This window comes from Lagenorhynchus albirostris, chromosome 20 (genome assembly GCF_949774975.1).
Source record: "Lagenorhynchus albirostris chromosome 20, mLagAlb1.1, whole genome shotgun sequence".
NCBI classification, from domain to species: Eukaryota; Metazoa; Chordata; class Mammalia; order Artiodactyla; family Delphinidae; genus Lagenorhynchus; species Lagenorhynchus albirostris.
Window position 1 is genome coordinate 59,160,424 of NC_083114.1, and position 20,569 is coordinate 59,180,992.

Sequence of the window (20,569 nt, forward strand, 5' to 3'; positions counted from 1 at the left end):
GTTATGACATATACATTTATTCCTGAGTCTTTTATACAACAAAAGTATAAAAATTTTATGTGACAAAAATATAAAAGACTCAGGAAGAAACATTACAAAAGGAGTTCAAGAGACCCCTGGGTTTTATTTTATCATCTCGGAAAGCTGATTCTAAATGTATATGTAAAAGAAAAGGACTCAGCATAATCAAGCCCCTTCTGATGGACAAGGAAGAAAGGAAGACTTCTCTAACAGACATCAAGAGTAACCATGAAGCTATAATAATGAAGACTGTATGATACTAGCAGAGGTAGACAAATTAGCCAACCAACTAGAAGAAAGACCGTCATATATATGGAAGTCTGACAGCTGACAGCATGGCAGATCAATGAGTAAAGGAGGAATTAGCCAAAAGTAGGAATTGGGGGAGGAGGGCATGTGGGGAAGAAGGTCATCCAGGTAGAAAATAATGAAATTAGATCCTTATCTCATTCCAGGCACAAAAAATAACTCCACATGGACTAAGAACTCACTGTTAAAAACAAAACTTTAAAGTTTTTAGCAGAATATATAGGTGAACCTTTCCGCACTTGTACTAGAGAAAGATTTGTTTAACAAGACATAAAGGGCTTCCCTGGTGGTGCAGGGGTTAAGAATCTGCCTGCCAATGCAGGGGACACGGGTTTGAGCCCTGGTCCGGGAAGATCCCACATGCTGCGGAGCAACTAAGCCTGTGCACCACAACTACTGAGCCTATGCTCTAGAGCCTGCGAGCCACAACTACTGAGTCTGCGCACCACAACTACTGAAGCCCGCATGCCTAGAGCCTATGCTCTGCAACAGGAGAAGCCACCGCAATGAGAAGCCCGCACACCACAACAAAGAGTGGCCTCCACTCGCCACAACTAGAGGAAGCCCACGCGCAGCAACGAAGACCCAACGCGGCCTAAAACAAATAAATTTATATAAAAAAAGACTTAAAAAGCACTAATTATAAAAGATTGATAAATTTGAATAAGTTAAAAATAAGACCTTCTTTCATCAAAAGATCATCTCTCTCTCCAAAGCTTGGGGGCTGATATACTACAATCTAGGGAGATGCCCTCCCTCCAAAGTTGCATTTTCCTTAGGGTTAAAGAGGTTTGTGTGTTACAAATGGGAAGTTGCCAAGGAGAGCTCAGCAGTGGTCCCATGCTGTCTGGGGCTCTCTGCCCTGAGGGTCACCTCCTCCTCACTATTTAAAGTATAATTGATCCCCACAAGGATCTGGTCTTCCAGCTTTTCCCCAATACACCTTAGAATAATGGATAAACCCAAAGGACATGAGCTCACAGTACAAAATAATTAGACACCTTCAGACAACTATGAAAGAAAGCCAGCAATACATGTATATATAAATAATAAAATATATAGCAACTATAATTTATAATACATATATAATGTAGTAATATGTAATATATAATATTCTGAAGGCAAATAATTAAACAGATGGACCAAGAATTTCAAATAAGCCTAATAAGCATATTTAAGAAGATAAAGAATATATTAACAATGTGAAAAACAGGAAATTCCTAAAGAAGATAAAGGAGGGGAGAAAGAAAAACCAAATTAAAATACTGGATATGAAAACAATAATAATTTAAATAAAAGGTGTAATAGATACAATTAGAAATAAAATAAATACAGCAGAAGGAAATCTACTAAAAAATTAATTGGTAAGAATAAGATCAGAATGGGAAACTATCCTAGGAGCAGAGGATAGGAAGAAAATACAAGGAGACAGAAAACATAAAATAAGACCCAAGGAGTAGGAAGGATAGACTTTTTTGAAGAAATAATGTATATAAATTTATCGGAATTAAAGGAAAATGAAAAACACAAATTTGAAGGGCTCAAATAATGCCCCCAATACTCACACCTAGAGACACGGGAGTGACATTTAACACAGATAAAAATCAAAGGTATTTGCTGATGTTTGAAACTGCTTGTGTCCTTCCCTTGAAAACCGCCTTAGGCCACGCTTTTTCTCAGTTTATCTCTTAGTGTTGCTCCACTGTCTTCTGGCATGGAACGCTGAGGTGAAGAAATCTGAGGACAGCTTAGCATTTTTCCCCTCATAACAAGCGACCTGATTTTTTCATGCTTTCTCTGCGGTGGAAAGTGGGGAGAGGGTTACAACCTGGCCCCTCATGGGCCCCCCCCAAGGACATGCTCTCTGCACACAGAGAGATGCTGCGCTAAGAAATCCCAGCTGTGCCCCCGTGTCCTAATCCAGAGGCGGCCGTTCCCTCCGGAGGGTAACCTCCTACCTTCCGCTGAGGTGGGTGAGAAGCAGGCCCACGCTTCACGATGTGGGGGAGAGGATGTAAAGAGCTGGCTGGTTTTTGCTGTTAATTTTATCATTAAAAAAAGTTTTGCTATGGGACATTTCAAACGTACAAAAGTAGGAGGAATGGTATAATAAACCGGCTTGTATTCCTCACCCCAATCTCACATCTAGCTGCATCTGAAACCACCCAGCTCTCCATGTGCTGAAGCAGCACCTGCACCCCGTCTTCCCGAGGTGAGCAGTACAACAGGTCCTGAGCCCCGGAAGGCCCACGTGTAACTCAGCCTGCTTCTTAGATTCCCCAATGCCGATGTAGGTCCTGCTTTCTTGAACCGGCTGGGTCAGTGTCAGCTCATCCATGCCTTTCCAACTCCAGAATCTTATTGCCCTCACACTCTCTTTGTCCTTCTGGCTATGCCTTTTCCTTTACCCCTTTACTACCATTTTTGTGGGAGGGAATGGAGGCCAACACCAAGTTCAACCTGCCATCTTTGAGCAAACATTGATTAACTTCTTGAATTGAGTACTTTCTCATGTATATGGCTCTCTTGATTACTTTTCTTGTATGTTACATTTTCAAAGACATTAACAATTATCTATTTCAAAGACATTAACAATTATCTATTGAGCTCTTATTAAATAACTTATGTATATTAATTTATTTAATATTTTCAACGACATGTATTACACTTTACTACTACTGTTACCCTACCTGACAGATGAGGAAACTAAACATCTGAAGAGCTCGCGTGGCACTCACGGCTTTAAGGATCTGGGATTTGAGCCCGAGACCTAAAGCCCAGGCCCCAGATCACTGTGGATCCTGCACCCCATTTCTTTAGCCCTCCGACACAGGCCCTTCAGCTGGCCTAGGGTCTCCAAGACAAGCCCGGGTAATGGATTCTTGCTCAAATTCCACAGCTTTAAATTCAAGGAAGCACTTTGGACCAAGCCAGGCTGGCCCAGGTGAGCTGAGTGGTCAGGGAAGGACACAGGGCTCCATACACCACGAAGTCGTATCATATATCAGAAACAAGACTGACAAGGTGCACTTGCCCCAGACGTGAGGAGCCCTGGCCCAGGGGCCCCTGAGCCCGCCTGCCCCTCACTGCCCCTCAGCCCACCTGCCCAGGCTTCTGTATCTCAGGAAGTCAGCTGAGCTTCTGAAGGCTGACAACATTCACACCCTCAGACCTACCCTCTGCAAGCAGTGCTCACTGAGGGGGCTCTCAGGGGTTCCCCGTCTTCCCTTGGAGAAAGTTACTGTCTCCTGCTGTGCACTACAGTGCCCTCCTTCTGCATCCTTTTCGGAAGGGGACTCTGGGGCTTACCCATGTGGTATCCGTGTCTGGCTCCTCGGTCAAGACAAATCTACTAAGAAAACCTGTCCTCGATCGCTCACACTACTCCTATCTCCAATTTGACTGTCTTCACACTAGCATGAGACGTTTTCAGAAAAACAATCAAGTTTTCAGTTAAAAAGACTGAAACAAACAATAAAACAGAAATAAAGCAAGAAAAGAAATTATCTCTAGGTTGAAAGTCAGTGAAGAAAACAAGAAGAAAGATTTGTTAAGGCTTCTGTGGGTTTAAAACAAACAGTGGCATCAAACAATCCAGGGTGAAATCCCACGGCACACCTCAAAGAGACCGTCCACTGTCACGTGTAAGCCCGTGTCGAGTGGGAAGGTGAGATGTTTCCTGTTAATTCTGTAACATACTTATTTATGCACTGCACACATCCTGGAAGCATGGGGACATGGAGATGAACAGGACAGTTTATAAACACAACAAGAAAAGACAAAAAAAAAAAAAGGACTTACTGTGGACTGTGTTTGTGCCACGTATTCACCCTCCATTTTGTTCAGACGCACGTTTGTGTCCTCAAGCAGTTCTTGGATATTTTCAGTGTGCTGCTTCTGAAGTTCAAACTTTTCCTTTTCCATTTCTGCTACAGCATTGTGGAGCTACACGGTGAAATCAAAAACTGACTCTTTCACTACTATTATAGAATAGACTATTTTGCAATTCAGAAAAAAATGTTTTCCTATACTTCTCTATTTATTTATATGGTGACCTGAACAACAAAAGATATAAAACTCATAAATAAACATTCAAAGTAAAGATACCACGTAAAGAGCATGATTAAGAAACAATTTTTTGTTTACTTTCCTGAATTGAAAATTTTAATGGATAAACAAATAATTAAAGAAATTATCCACCTCAGGTACAAACAGTAAATAAATCAGATAATACAATGCGTCAGCTAAACAACACCAGTATTAGCCTGAAATCAGAAAACAGAAATATTTATAATATTGTTATTGTTTAGGAATATTATGTCACTGTCTGTATTTTCATCTTAGTTGCATGAAATTTTGCACAAGAGTAATGTTAAAAATGCTTTATCCTTCACCCTAACCCCCAATGAGAAACTATTTTTATCCATCCCATAACCTTTACAAAAGTGGACACAAAGATGGTATTTATAAATCAAAGAGAGTTCTCCAGGGAGAACTCTATGTCCTCATGCATACTGGTCTTTTTTTATGAAGATTATGTACACATGTTTAAACGGATGAAGCTCTAAAGTATTGATGTAACTGAGGTAAGGAAACCAAAGTTCAAAGGACAGGTTCCAAAGGGAGTTGAACACCTGTGCTCCCAGACTTGTGGGCGTTTGTTCACTTACTTTCATGGGAGGGGAATTCAGAATCTAATTCCTCTCCCCTGTATCCAATCCCTGACTCATTCAAGGTTGGGTGGGGGGCAGGAGCCCAAAATAGTCTAAAAGATACATTTTACTTCCCATTCCTGAGTAGGCAGGACAGACAAGGGTATGACACATGCACAGAGACCTTATTTGACTAGGAAGATACTGGAGGGACAGGGAAAACCCTGAGAGATGGTGGAAACGAGAGGAGAAGACAGGCCATAACTACACCTGTTAGTGGGAAGGGTCCCAGGAACTTTCCTTCTAGTTTCTGGCTGAACAGGAAGAGCAAGGATGGCTCAGTAATAGCCGTACGGAAGATCCTGGGGTTTCACAAATTTAACAAATGCAATTTTGACTATTTGTAAGTGGTCTCGCAAATCACTGATATGGTATATTTCTTTGCCAAGGTATACGTTTTAAACCAGTGTCATGTCTGGTATTCAGAAGTCAGTCACTTGTCTGGCACGTGAATGCAGCCAAGCCCACAGCGCCTGCATCTCAGAACTGCTTCGCAGCTGCTGACTGACGTGCACAGCAACACTGATAAAGGGTGTAGAGGAGTCACGTGGAAGGTTGCGGTGGTTTCTTCACATGCGTGGTCCCCCATACGTCCCACGCCACACACCGCCTGAACGTCAAACCCCTGCTGTATGCAGGGGCCCGTGAGTGCAGTGCCTTCGCAGGGGCACCACCGTCGCTTTCTGAGGCCGGGGCCTGCTGCCCCTGGGGCGCGTCTGCACAGCCTGAGCCCTTTACAGCTCACCCGGGGGCTTAGAGCGGAGCCCACAGGGTGAGAGCGCAGCCACAGCACAAGCGTGCTGGAACTTGCCCAGCCGTTTGAGGAGGGGACAGGCGCACTTGGCCTAGAGGTCTGACTGGGGACTAATCGCGCACTCCGTCGGCCCTGGGCAGCCACCAGGCGTATGCTCCGGACCATCCACAGTGCTCAGGCCCCAACGTAAACGGTGTCGTCCAAGAATACGGTCGGCCCTCCGCACCCGCAGGTCTCACATCCACGGACTTAGCCAGCTAACTGCAGAGCGAATTTTGACTGCATCCATCCAGCACATTTTATTAGCATCTACCATATATCAAGCAAATGCGTCACCGAGAGCTCCCCCAAGCCTAGCAATGAACTGGAGTCCAGGTCACTCGGCCCAGGAGCCTTCAGAGGGCAAACATTCCCCTGAGGCATAAACTGCTTAAGCAGCAAATATTATTAGGCATGTTCTAAAGTACAAACCTTGCTAAGCCATAGGATGCCATCGTGGCCCTGACAATAAGGGGATCTATAAACCCACAAGGAGGTATTTTAGCCAGGGCTTGGCAACGGGTTGAGGGGATGCAAAGACCCTCTCAGTATCCTACAGATTGGTCTATAGCCTGGACATTTGACCATGTACTTGCCTCATGCCACAGGAGACCTAGAGGAACCAGGCATCTGTCCAAATAGAAGAAAAAGTATCGTAAAAGCCAACAGGTTAATGGTGTAGCCACTCTGGAAAACAGTATGGGAATTCCTTGAAATGTTAAACACAGAATTAGCACATAACCCAGAAATTCCACTCTTAATTATATACCTGTGATATAACACAAATATATATATATATATATAAAAAATGTATTTTGGTCTCTGCCCCCAATTCCTGGCTCTGAGGTCCTATATCCCTTGGGATTTCCTGGGTGACAGGACTGTCTTTGGTTCCAAGGAGGCGACTCTGGGTGGGCTCTTGGGCAGCTTCAGGATGGGGGCTGGTCACCCGAAAGAACAAGCCATCCATGATCAGAAGCCGGGAACTTGCAGCACACCCCCATCCTCCAGGGAGGGGACAGGGGCTGAAGATTACATTTATAATCAATCATCCCCACATGATAAAGCCTCCATAAAAATCCCAAAAGTACAGCGTTTGGAGAGCCTCCAGGCGGGTGAACAGCTGGTGCTGGGAGAGCAGTGGGCCAGGAGGGCGCGGGGAAGCTCTGCGCTCCGTCCCACATACCTGGCCCTGTGCATCTCTTCATCTGGCTGCTCACCTGCATCTCTTATTATATCCCTTACAATAAAATGGTTAAATGGTAGAATGTCAGTGCGTGCTTCCCTACATTCTGTGAGCCATTCCAGCAAATCATGGAATCCAGGGAGGAGGTGGTGAGAACTCCTATGTATAGCCACTTCGTCAGACGTACAGGCGACAACCTGGGACTTTAGACTGACGTTGAAGTGGGCGCACTCTTGTGGGACTGAGACCTTAACTTGTGGGATGTGATACTGATTCTAGGTAAATAGTGTCAAATTTAACTGAATTATAGGACATCCAACTGGCGTCAAAGGGAACTGCTTGATGTGCGCAAAGCCCACACATGTGGCGTCAGAAGTGCTATGAGGGGCGAGGAAAGGAAAATGCAGGCAGTGCTTCTCCCTCTTCAGGAGCCAAGACAAATGAAAACACAGGCCACACAACAACCTGTGCACAAATTTTCATAAAAGCATTATTATCCAAAAAGTGGAACCAAATGTCCACCAACTGGTGACACGCGGTACCTCAACACAATGGAATATTATTTGACCAGAATACGGATTGAACTACTGACTCATGCTACAACATGGAGGAAACTTAAAAACATTATGATAAGTGAAAGAAGCCAGTAACAAAATGCCATGTATTGCATGATTTTATAGGCCAAAGTGTGGAGACAGAAAGTGGATGAGTGGTTGCAGAGGGCAGAGGAAGGGAACATGGGAAGAGAGTGACAGCGGGTACCAGGTATCTTCTGGGCTGACAGGAATGCCCTGAAAACCATACAGTGGTGATGGTGGCAGGACCTCATGAACAGACTGAAAACCACTGAACTGTACACTCTAAGAGGCAGATTTTATGGCACGTGAGTCGTAACTCGATGTTTAAAAAGGCCCATAGATGGCAGAGCCGGGTAACTGGCATGGTCTTGTGCAGCCAGCAGAAAAGTTAAGAAGGGGAGCCGGATTGCGGCAAAGGAAGAGAGGCTTCAGTGGTGACCAGCGTCTCAATCACCAAGAGCCTCGTAGCCCCAAGGGCCACCGGGAACCACTGGGGTGATTCACGGTGACGAGGAACACCAGATCTGTGTTTCAGAAAGACCGTCAACACGGCTGTATCATGGGGCACGGACTGCGGAGGTGCCAAGGGTCCAGTTATAGCGACGGAGGCCAGAGACACGGTCTCCAGACCCAGGGGAGGGACAATGTGAATAAATCACAACAGATAGAACAGAAGTGTGAGTGATGAGGTGGGAGAGGTGAGGCAAAAGAAGAGTGTGCGGCAGCCGAGCAGATGCCACCACCATCGGGAACAGGGGGAAGGGGAACCTCGGGAGGAGGCTGCTTCAGCAGCAAAGGAAGAAGATGGAGTTTGGGGAGAATGATGGAATTTAGATCAAGGAGAGATCCATTTTCTCCCCACAGCTTTATTAACGTTAGCAGCTTTATTCCCATAGCATACAGAGCACCAATTCAAGTCAGACATTCAAGGGTTTTTTGTATATTCACAGACTTACGCAACCATCACCAAAATCCATTTTATCACCCCAGAAGAACACCTGTGCTCTTTAGCTATCATGTCCCTCATCTCTCCGCCTCTATAGATTTGCCTATTCTGAACATTTAACACAGAGTCATAGAATTGGTCTTTTATAATTGGCTTTTTTCACTTAGCATGATGTTTTCAAGGTTCACCCATGTTGTAGCGTGTACCAGTCCTTCATACCTTTCCACTGCCCAGCAATATTCCATTGTATTAATATACTACATTTTATTTATCCACTCAGCAGTTGATTTCTACTTTTTGGTTTTCATATGAATAATACTGCTATGAACATTCATGTATAACTTTTTGTGCAGACACGTTTTCATTTCTCTTGGGTATGTAGGTAGGAAAGGCATTGCTGCGTCAATCACAGGATAACTCTAAAAAAGCTAAAAAGGAGAGATCTTAACGAGGTAGTTGGATACCTGGGCCTTAAAGTGAGAAATGTAGGATGGAGAATTCTACGAGGGAGTACACACACACACACACACACACACACACACACACACACACACGTATCACCTCACCTCACCTTGGCGGTACAGATACTTCACACTTTGTGAGTGGATGACCGCAAAATCACAACATACATCTATCCTCTGCTCACTCATTTTTGGCACCTACCCTGCTTGCACCAGGCATTCACCTCTGCCCAGATTTACATGCGACTGTACTTCACAAAAAAGACCTTTCACCACATTTGCGGTGTTTCACATCCACTAATCACCGTGTTAACCGTAAGAAAGAGCTGCTGGTCCAGCTGCAAGCATAAAACGTACCCTTGCGCATGGCAGGAGACAGAGACTCTTCTCTGCAGACACCAGACAACTTAAATTGGGGAAGACGGAACTAGGGGAAAGGGAGTCAGGGGCTACTATGAACACAATGGACCTGATGCAAGCAGAAGAATATGCCAAATTTATAGAAAAGATAAAACCACGCAAATGAAAATGCAACTAGAAAAGAGCTAAGTCTGCCCCTCTGAACACGGGCCCTTCCCAGGCTGGCACTGAAGCTGCCACAGCCAGGACAGATAAGTCCTGTGTCTGCCCGGGGAGGTATCAGAGCTCTCAGGAAAACAGACTGAACCCAGATTAATCAGGGACTATCAATCGGGAGGAGGAGTTAACTGCAGACCTTTATCACAGAGCTCCTCAAAAGAAGTAACGTGCTTCTTTCCTCTTACATACGTACTGTGATGTCAACTAATGGCTAAGGGCTCCTAATGAAAGTACTGCACGTGACTATGTAAGACTCGTTCATAATGAGCATTTTTTACATTACTCTTGGCACTGCTGAATTTTATGAAAATATTTTTCGGAATTAAATGCTCCTCCAAGAATAAGCCATCCACTACTGATCTTGTTTACATCAAAAACAAATTTATGCTACAAATATTGTGTTACCTGAGATTTCAGAAAAGAAATGATCCAGGGCCTACATCCAAAGTTTAAACAGTTTAACTTCCAAAAACTACCTGCTGTTCCATCCCTGCTAATTTCGCTTAAAATCTATTGGCTCTGACAAAAAATTCAGAACTTTAATTAAATTCAAGAATTCTTAAAAGTAACTTTTCTAAATGAAAACTAGTTTACAAACCATTAAAATTCCAGAAAAAATATACCAAAACACGAACAGCTATTTCCAGTTAGTCTAGAATATTAAGTTATTTTTATTTTTTCAAACATTTCTGTATATTTTGTGAACACCCATTATTTTTATAATTAAATTTGTTCCGTTAAAGTATAACCCTTTATATTTTTCCATAACTATTTTATTTTATGTGGCTTACCTTTTTTTCCCAATCATTATTCAGAGATTCTGTACTTTGTTCACATATCTTTTTTAACTCTGCAATCTGGTTATCTTTGGTCTCTCTGATAACTTGACATTCACGTACAAGGGTCTGAACTGTCAAAAATGATGAAAACATAGTTAAACCAATTCTAGCTGCCACGTTAAGAGTCTGATGATAATAAAAACATAGTGTACCAGTTAACAGATCATTCCATTTCCCTCCAAGTCTTATCCGTTCTCCCCCCTAAAATCTCTCTTACTCTTTCCTCTCTTCTTCTCATTTCCACTACCACAGCCTTGGCTGAATCCCCCGTTACTCACTCCCTCGACAATGTGTGCTGGCCTCCGTACCATTCCCCTCCAGTGGATCCTCCGCCGCTGTGAAGGGGTCTTCCTACGGTGCAGATCCCATAGCGCCACCCCCAGACTTAGAATCACCCCGCAGCTCCCCTCCCCTACAAGACGGCGGCCAAAAACCTCTGGCGTGAGGACAGCTCCTCATGATCTGGCTGCTTTCTGGCCTCATCTTTTGCCACTTCCATATGTTTAAACTCATAAACTGTACCAGCCTATCTGCAGACCCCTGAGCCCATTTCTGCTCCTGCGTCGCTGCCCAATGCGATCACTGATCTACCTGGCACGCCCCAGCCTTCCCTGCTGCAACATGGCGCATCTTTAGTCTCAGCCCGAGTCGCGCCCTCTTTATGGAACGTTCGCCAACCAGGCTCCTCCTCTTGCAGGGGCAGAAAGAAGCTCCTCTTTATTCCCCGTGAGCCTCATAGATTTCTAAGTCACTTATTACATTATGTGTTATAATGGTTTACTTGCTTATTTCCTGAGGAGAAAGATATTTCAACTTTTTATCCACAGAGCAAAAGAGTGGCACAGAGGCAAGTACTCCCAACTATGTGTACTGAGTGCACAGATGAAGGGCCGTCATTACAACATGCTGCTGCTGGACACACTGAAATCATTGCCAAAGTTTGTGTGACTAAAACAAAATACGCTTTAAATTATATAAAAGACTTCTCTTATAGATCATTTAAATTTCTATCTTTTTCAAAATGCTTTAAACTGTCGTTGATTCAAGTGAAAATGTGTTTAATATATTCATGTCATCTGGATGGCAAAATAAATTCAGCTGTGTATCTGCTTGAATGCAGTATTTCCTTAGCTTACTGAAGGTTTTTATTCACTTACTTCAAGATAGCAAAATTTTCATAAACATTTACATAGAAATTTCTTTCACTCTTATATCTCAACTGTGCAACAAATAAGGTGAGAAGAAGAATCCAAGTTAACCTAATATTAGTCTAATAGCATCTACAACATTTTACTTCACAATTCTAAAATTAAAACTAAGCCCTGTTTGCAAGTCAAAAAGCCTTAGGAAATAATGTTTTTAAACCTTCGGCATGTTTAAACTGCCTGGTTTGAATCAGGGTAAAAAACGAAAACCTAGAAATAAATTTTAAATATTTTTGTAGCCACTGGAATTTGGAGCGGCTCAAGGAAAACCTCTCCACTCCCCTCTTACTCATCACCGACCTCTTATCATTCCCCAGACCCTTCACAATTTCTTCTTGCGTCCCATTCTCACTACTCCCACTGCCATCGTTCAGATATTCTGGGTCCTCATCATCTTACACACAAAATTCCAGAAGCATGGAAGCATAACCTCCTTGAGCTGAAGGGACTTCACATATATTACTTATCTAGTGGCGCCATTTTGTAACGAGTAAGCTGAGGCGCAGAGACTTGCTGATGTGACACAGCAGACGCTGAAGAGCAGGTCTGGGATTAGAGACCAAGTTTCCTAATAAGCGGGGTGCTCGCCTCTCTCTCCCTCTCCCTCTCCCCCTCTCGCTCTCTGTCTCTCTCTCCCACTCCATTCTGCCTCTGACTATTATAACAGGCTGGGAATTGGCCTCAGCATGTTTCACACGCCCACTGTTACCAGGCTACTCCACCCAAAATATGAGGTCCTAAAACTCACCTCTCAAAAATCTTCTCTGACTCCCCAGCATCTATGGGATAAACTTGAAACTTCTAAATCTGAAATTCAAGGTCATGCTTAGGTCACGCCAAGTCACCTATCTTAATCTTTTTCAGTCTGTCTCTTAATGTATAGGATCTCCACTCTAGATACATGGTTTTGCAGCATCCCCTCCACAACTTACCAATATCACATTCCTATCCCAGGACTTGGAACTCTTCTCTCAACTAATCCAATCTTACAAAATATTTTCAGCACTCTCCCTAATGACTGTCTGTTGCATTTCAATGTTTCAACCCATAGTCATAGTCAATTTAACACTTGATTACATGCTTTCTTTTCCTTCATAATGAAAGTGTAAATGGGGAATACTTTTTAAATGTTTGTTCTGTCGATCACAATACTAGCATATACTGTAAGGCATAAAGATACTTAATGGAATGAATTTTATTAGACCAAAAGGAGTAATTTCTCTAGACTTCCTTGTGAAAGACAGTAAGTTCTAATTCTATGACTGACCTATGGCAGCTCCAGCCCAGTGAAGAGGGAGAGAATTAAGAAGGAGTAACAGTTACAGACTCTTCCAAATCTTTAACCAAACCAACCACCATTGCTACCCGCCCCCCCCCACACACACACACAGAGTTTTTCTTAAGTCCTGTAGAAACTCACATCAACAGATCGACTGATGGAAACCCACATAAACATTCCCTTCTCATACTACAAAAGGTCAGAAATAAAATTCTACTTTATACAAGAACTAAAATAAGATGGAAGTGTTATTAAAAGGTTTATATAACAATACAACATCACCTTTCTTTTCAAGTTTTCTAATAGTCTCCTCCGTTTCATTTTGTTTCTTTTTGTATAAAGTTTTCATTTCTTCTATTTCATTATTCTTTCTTTCTAAAATCTGCAAATGAATTTAAAATATTTTAGTATACAATATTGTTTTATGTATGGAACACATAATTTTTTTAAAAATAGCACAATATTTTTGCAAGTCTATCTCAGCTAATCCCATAAATGGCTTCCCAAAAAAGATGAAAAAATTATACTTTAGTGCATTGACAAAATATTAACTACACTAGAATAACTGATTACCGAAAGACATGTTACCTGCTTTGAATTTTCATGTACCAATTCTTAAGGAGACCGTAAATGATAAATTAGGTGATTCTCTAAAATATACTTCAGAGATTAAGCCGCCACAAACTAGCAGAGAGAAGCCATCAGAAACTTGACATGTTGATACAGTGCAACTCACCTCCCCACCACACTGGGATAGCACATCTGCAGACACGCACATCCCTGAACCCTCCCACTAGTGTCCTTCTATCACTTTCACACACAATAACAAGAATTCCCAGACACGTGGGAACACGTGATGCAACAGGCTTCTTTTATACTTAGTTCTGCTACTGGGAATCAAAAAAGTCAGCTCAAAATATGTCAAAAATTGCATGGATATTTTACATCCTTAATTTATATTGTGTCAGAAGTTTTTAAATGAATCATTTAATAAACTTAATTATGATTATATGCTTCTAAGTACATCTACACACACACACACAAAAAAAAAAAAAAAACTAGAGAATAACCAAAGAGTAAGAAAGTTTGCAAGCAGAAAAAGAAATGTACTAACCAAAGGGAAAAAAGAAAACCAAATTGAGGCAGAAGTATGAATATCCACTTTTCTTGTGGTTGAGGTATATTTCCTATATATCCAAATTCAGTTTTTTAAAAAAGGTTATTCACCAATGTCTAACCAACTTTTTCTTAGTGCTTTTATTACCAGCATTTTACTTCACCTTTCATTGTTTTAGTCCCACCTCTAAGAATGATTGGTAAATAAGAAAAGGAGATAGTTTGAGCCCAATGTCCATAAAGAAGGTATGCAAACAGATAAAACACTCTCAATTTTATTCCTTCCCAATTCCTAACACTTAGAAAATGGCACACATGCAACAAACTGATGAATATCCTTTCCAAATCTAGCATGAGGTCAAGGATTTTATTTATATTTTACCTGGCATTTCAAACTAGTTGCATTGCTTTCTTTTTTCATGCAGAATTTATTTTAAAAGAGAAATTCCTGGAAAGGATTCTATTATTAAATGTTTTTCTTAGAACAGAGTTTTGTAACAGACATACCAAGAAGCCTATTTCAAATTCTATTACCACGATTTTCCCAAATATATTTCTATATTTATTTATCTTATACATCAATAGGTTCTATTTCATTTGGACATATACATATGCTATATTGAAATTATATTACTGAATCTCTAACATATCCATGAAAGAGAACTGTTTTTCTTGAATCATTTAAAGTAAAGTAAAATACTAGTAAGAGCAGAAAGCAATATTTGCCTTTAAAATTTGAATGGAAAAGAGGAAAGGAGAAGGAAAAGGATTCAATATTTTTTCTCTTTCTAATTTTCAGCCAGTGGTTTCCGTCTTGTTGCTCTGAAAGGTGAGCCAAACACGCACCTGACTAAATACTAGCATGTTCTCAGCTCTACAGAAGCACGGGCACGTGATGCTGTGGCCTCAGCTCCCTGTCTCCACCTTTGTCACTTAACTCTGTGAAGCAGGGTCACAGGCTGAGTTCCAAAACAGACAACACCAGGCTTCCATCTGGATCAATTTTCATGAGTTACAAATTCATACATCATATATTAAAATTATACATTATATACCATTACATTTTTAAAATCAATACTAAAATATAGTTATAAATTCAAATTCAATGTACAATAATTATAAATTGATGACTTTTGCTGTGCTCATTAAGAAGAAAAATTATACTTCAAAGTACAAATTGAAATACTGTAAGGCATAAATCCCAACGAGCTACTGAAAAAAAAAAAAAGCCTACACTGGCAGTGCTAGCATTACAGTGCACGCAGTCTATACCAAAGAGAACTAAATACAAGGGTTTCTTTTTAAATTAAAGGGGAAATTTTAGGGACTTCTCTGGTGGTCCAGTGGTTAAGACTCCGCACTTCCAATGCAAGGGGCGTGGGTTCGACCCCTGGTCGGGGAACTAAGATCCCACATGCCGTGAGGTGTGGCCATAAATAAACAAACAAAAAGAAAGGAATTTTTAATTGCCAGAAAACTGAAAGAATCTTAGACCAAAACAAACTCTAGTATTTACAGTTGATGACTTATTTCAGCCTTTATGAAAGGTAATGATAGAATGTAAAGGACTATAAGAAGACCAGCCTTCCATCGATAGATAAAGAAGAACTAAAAGGTCATGTAAACTATAAGGATTTACATAAATACATCTGTTTAGCAAATGAAGTTTAAAGATCAACTTTTGCTAGGATATTAATTTAGCAAATCCCATTTATAAGACAGACTCCCATAAGTACATAAATAAGTGGGTGGATGGATGGATGGATGGTCACAAGACCTAGAGTATTTCAAATATTCAATATCAATAAAATAATGAACTGCACACACCCTACCTTCTGAACATCAGCGTCATGCTTCTGTTGCAGTTTAAGTTTCTCTTCATGATACTGAGCTTCCATCATTTTTGTTTTCATGTCCAACTTCAAGGAAAATATTTCAAAGGTGTGATTAATTTACTTTTCCCTTTGGCAAAAATACACAAATTAAAATAACTACCTATATGAAAGAGAGTATCATTTTCCACCTTTACCTTATAGCCACTAGTCCAGCAATCATACTACATATACCAATATGTTGGTTACATTCTTTGATTACTTCTAAGCTAATTAAAAGGCTTTTGAATAAATCTCATTTGACAGGCAAAAGTGAAAATACCGAACTCAAATTCGTCAGTGATCCCCAGTCCACTCTACCACCAAAAAGCAGTCATTTTAAAGCGATATTTTGCTAAACCCACTTGGTATTTTAGCCTTTGTTTATTATTTTTCAATTGAGTAAGTCTCTATTCAACTTTTTACTTTTTTCTTTTCTCATATCTACGTACTCATTTCTAAATGCTCTTATTTACCTCTATACTTAAATATAACAATTTGTGAAAGAATGTCCATATAGGCATATCACTGATAATGCACAGATTTTCCAGTTCTCCGACTCCGACTCCCTCAGGGCAGTGACTTCATGTCTTTCCAGCGTCCGTCAACAGCTCCTAGCCTCCTAGACTCCTCAGACTGACCCCTGGCCCACCAGTGTTCTGAGCAAAGCCAGCAAAATGTAACCAACACTTGTTAATAATAATGAGTGCATCCTAGGATTAAAAGAGTAATAGTGACAGGTTTTAAGAAGAACAACAGAAAACTGATTATCTCAAATGTGAAAGTATTTGACCTGATTCCTTACTATTTAAAAGAGTATGTACATTGGAGTCTGACAGGCCTCATTTTTAACTCTAATTCTAATCCCACTAGACATTAACTGTGGTGACTTTGGGCAAGTCACCATTCTAAGATTCTATTTCCTCTTCTAATAGTTAAGGATAATTATCTTACCTCAGTGAGCTGTGAAAATTATATTCAATGACATCATTTAAGTAATCACAATCAGTACAATGATTGGTACAAAGTAGGTATGCAAAAAAAATTAGTCTACAACCTTCAGGAAATTTTGCTTTTAAAATATTAGAAACGTACTGTCAAAACATTTTCTTGAAAATTTTTGAAACATACTTCATATTTTTCAATTACTGTTTTAAATAATGATAAATGTGCATAATCAAATAAACATATCAAAATGAAATTTTAAAATTTTACAAACAAAAGCTAACATAACATAAATCCATGGCATTTGCGACAACATGGATGGACCTAGAGGGTATTACGCTAAGTGATATAAGTCAGACAGAGAAAGACAAATACCCTATGATATCACTTATATGTGGAATCTGAAAAACAAAACAAATGAACAAACATGACAAAACAGAGTCATATATACAGAGAACAAATAGGCGGCTGCCAGAGGGGAGGGGATCCGGGGAGGAGAGAAATAGGTGCGGGAGATTAAGAGGTACAAACTCTCAGGTACAAATAAATGACTTAAGGGTATGAAAGGTATGATGTGGGGAATATAACCAACAGTTATGTAATATTTTTGTATGCTGACAGGTGGTCACTAGACTTATCATGGTGATGACTTTGAAATGTATATAAGTATCAAATCGCTATGCTGTGTACCAGGAACCCACATAGTGCTGTGGGTCAATTATACTTCAAAAACAAACAAACTCATAGAAAAAGAGATCAGATTTGTGGTGACCAGAAGTGGGGATGGGGGGAAGGAGGGCTGGAGGAAGGTGGGTGGTCAAAAGGTGCAAACCTCCAGTTACAAGACAAACAGCTGTCAGGGATGTAGTGAGCAGCACGACAAACAGAATGGACCCTGCTGTGCGCTATAACTGCAGGTTGTTGGTAGACTGAACCCTAAGCACTCCCACAGGAGGAAAGCAATGTTTCTGTCTCTTTAATGTGTCTCTGTGAGATGACGGATGTTCACGACGCTTGCTGTGGTCATCGTTTCATAATGTGTGTGAAAGGCGAATCATTATGCTGTGTGCCTTACGCTCACACAGTGTGGTGTGCCAATTATATCTCAATAAAACTGAAAGAAAAATAATGAACGTTCTGAGCGGCAGACAGGGAGGGAGCTGTCCGGTTACTACGCAAAAGGACGCAATTCTGAACATTTCCATCCTCTGGCTTCTAAGTCACGCAACAGTCCTTCCTCATTTTAGCAGAAAGGACGCTGGGTGATCCACATCCACCTGAAGATCCTCAACAGAAGCACTGGGGGTCTACTGCAGAGGAATCGAACTCAAACAGCAACATGACAGAGCTGGGCAGATGCCGGAGACACAACTCACTGCTGCGTCTTTCCACAGCTCCTCCCCGAGGGAACGCGTCAGGCCTCAGCTTCCGAGGTCCAGCCCTGAACACCACGTGACCGTGCGGCCACAGCCGACACCACCACCTCCACCCGCTCTGCCTCAAGCTTGGTTGACGCGGCGAGGAACAGACACCTGGCGCCTGCCTCAGGAATCCACTAGCTAGAGCAGAATCATTCAGATTCTCGCTCTCAGCCAGTCAGCTACGTGGGGGAACAAACCCCAGTTCTCTAGGGGCAGCAGCCAAGAGAAAGCGGATGAATCCAGGAAACAGAAGAAAGCAAAGCAAATACACAAAACAGCAAAGACTAGAAGCCACACAGCATCTGCAACAGGAAGGAAGCAGCTTCAGTGGTCTCCATGAGACGAGCCTTACTTGAATTCAAAAGAATTTCTGTTCCTGTTTACTTTAGGTCGCTTCACGAATCTCTGTTCTTGTAACCAAAGAGATCTATCTGAATTCTCTTTTTCTGGTTTAACTTTTTACTTTGGTGTAATACTAAACTTAAAGAAAAGTTGCAATAATAGCACAAGGAGCTCCTCTTTAGCCAGATTCACCAACTGCTTACATTTTGCTTCATGTGCTTTATCATTTTATACCTATATCAACATATATATAATACAAATTATTCTCTGAACCATTTGTGAGGGAGCCAGAGACATCATCCCTAAAGACTTCAGTGTATGTTTCCTTAAAACGCAGACTGTCTTTTATAACCACAGCCGTCATCAAAATCAGGAAATGTAACATTAACACAATAATATTATCTGATATACAGTCTAGAGTCAGTTATCACAATAATGTCATTTGTATCTATTTTCTTCACAATCCAGGATCCAATCCAGGATGACACATTGCCACTAGTTGTCACATCAACGTATCTCCATTAACTGGGAAAAGCCTTTCTTTGTATTTCTTGACCTTGACATTTCTGGAGAATACAGCCAGTTATTGAGTGTCCCTCAGTTTGGATTTGTCTGATGTTTCCTCATGATTAGTTAGACTTAGCAGATTTTGGCAAGAATGACACTAAAGTGATGCTGCATCCTTTTTCATTCCATCTTATTAGGAGGTCGGTTTGTCCCAATATTGCCAATGTAAGGTTTAATAACTTGGTTAAGATAGTGAACACCAAGTTATCACACGGTGGTATGATAGAGAAAGTTTCTCTACTGACATCCTTAAAAAAATTTTTTTTTACTTAAAAAGAGTATCTCTTCCCTTGACCTCGACACCACAGAACAGCTGTATCTTTCTGCCCTATACTCTACGGCATGATTCATGATAAATCATCAGAATTACAACATGGAAACAATCTAACTAGTATAGCATATAAAGGCAATACAGGATACAGGATACAGATATAACTATACATGTAGACAGCTACACATATGTGTGTATCTTTATACACACACCCACAGGTGTATGGAAAAGACATTAAACAGCCTTGCTTAGTTTAGTTTAACACAAAAGACTGAAATTGAAAGACTGACTATAACACTTCTAACTTGTTTGACCTCCAAGTAACTGATTACAAACAACATTTCAGTTTTCCTTACTGAGCTCAGAATATATGCTATCAGTTTCAGACTTAAGAAGCAGGGAGATCTACTTCAGGCTGTAACGGAGTAACTAGCACCGACCTCACCTCCCACTGTTAATAGCCATCAAACAGGATACAACTTGTGAAGGAACCATTCTCCGGTACTAGAAGCTGCGCAGTGCAGTAAATCCTGGCGTCCTCGTAAGCCGAGCCCCACTGTCATTCAGGCTCTCTGCACAGACACAACAGCCAAAGCCCAGCTGGAACTGCAGCCCTACTGGACCAAGATGGCAGAGGCAAAGAAACAACTGAGCCTCGGTGACAGAACCTTCAGTGTCGGGCTAAGGCAGGGGGAGCCACGACGAGTGTGAGCACAGAAGCCCCTCGTGAAGCAGTGCGGAGAAAAGGGGGCGCTCCTGTCCCATTTTAAAGTCCTTGCAGACCTGTGCTCACCTTGATAGCAAGCCTCTGATGCCAGAGAGGTCTGGGTTGGAACTGACGTATCCCTCTGGGCCATCTGCCCCCATCAAAAGTATTTTACCGTGAGAATCACTGGGACAAACACAAGAGGAAAGCCTCACCTCCCTGGACCAAGTCCCCAGGCAATACGACCAGAAGGTCCACCCAGACGGTGACTGGAACCACCCCAGGGCTAAACCACCTACTTCTAGAGAGATGGTGACAGCTCCACAGGGTAAGTGGGGGGTGTGACAAGCCATTCTACGGCAACAGGCTGCTAAAGCGAAGGAGCTGAAAGTGGGCAGCTTCGCTTTGAAGACGGCTTTCCC

At 41.5% G+C, this 20,569-nt stretch overlaps 1 protein-coding gene across 13 annotated transcripts in view; it reads right to left on the bottom strand.

The window, feature by feature from the left end:
* CEP112 (centrosomal protein 112) overlaps positions 1-20,569 on the bottom strand; it is a 416,092-nt gene that overhangs the window by 329,032 nt on the left and 66,491 nt on the right. For all 13 annotated transcript variants that reach the window (XM_060134197.1, XM_060134198.1, XM_060134199.1 and 10 more), the window contains 4 exons: positions 15,857-15,943; positions 13,191-13,290; positions 10,377-10,495; positions 4,132-4,275 (listed from right to left, as the gene is read on the bottom strand). In XM_060134197.1, the coding sequence (XP_059990180.1) occupies positions 4,132-4,275; positions 10,377-10,495; positions 13,191-13,290; positions 15,857-15,943 (450 nt within the window). The remainder of the gene's footprint in view (positions 1-4,131; positions 4,276-10,376; positions 10,496-13,190; positions 13,291-15,856; positions 15,944-20,569) is intronic.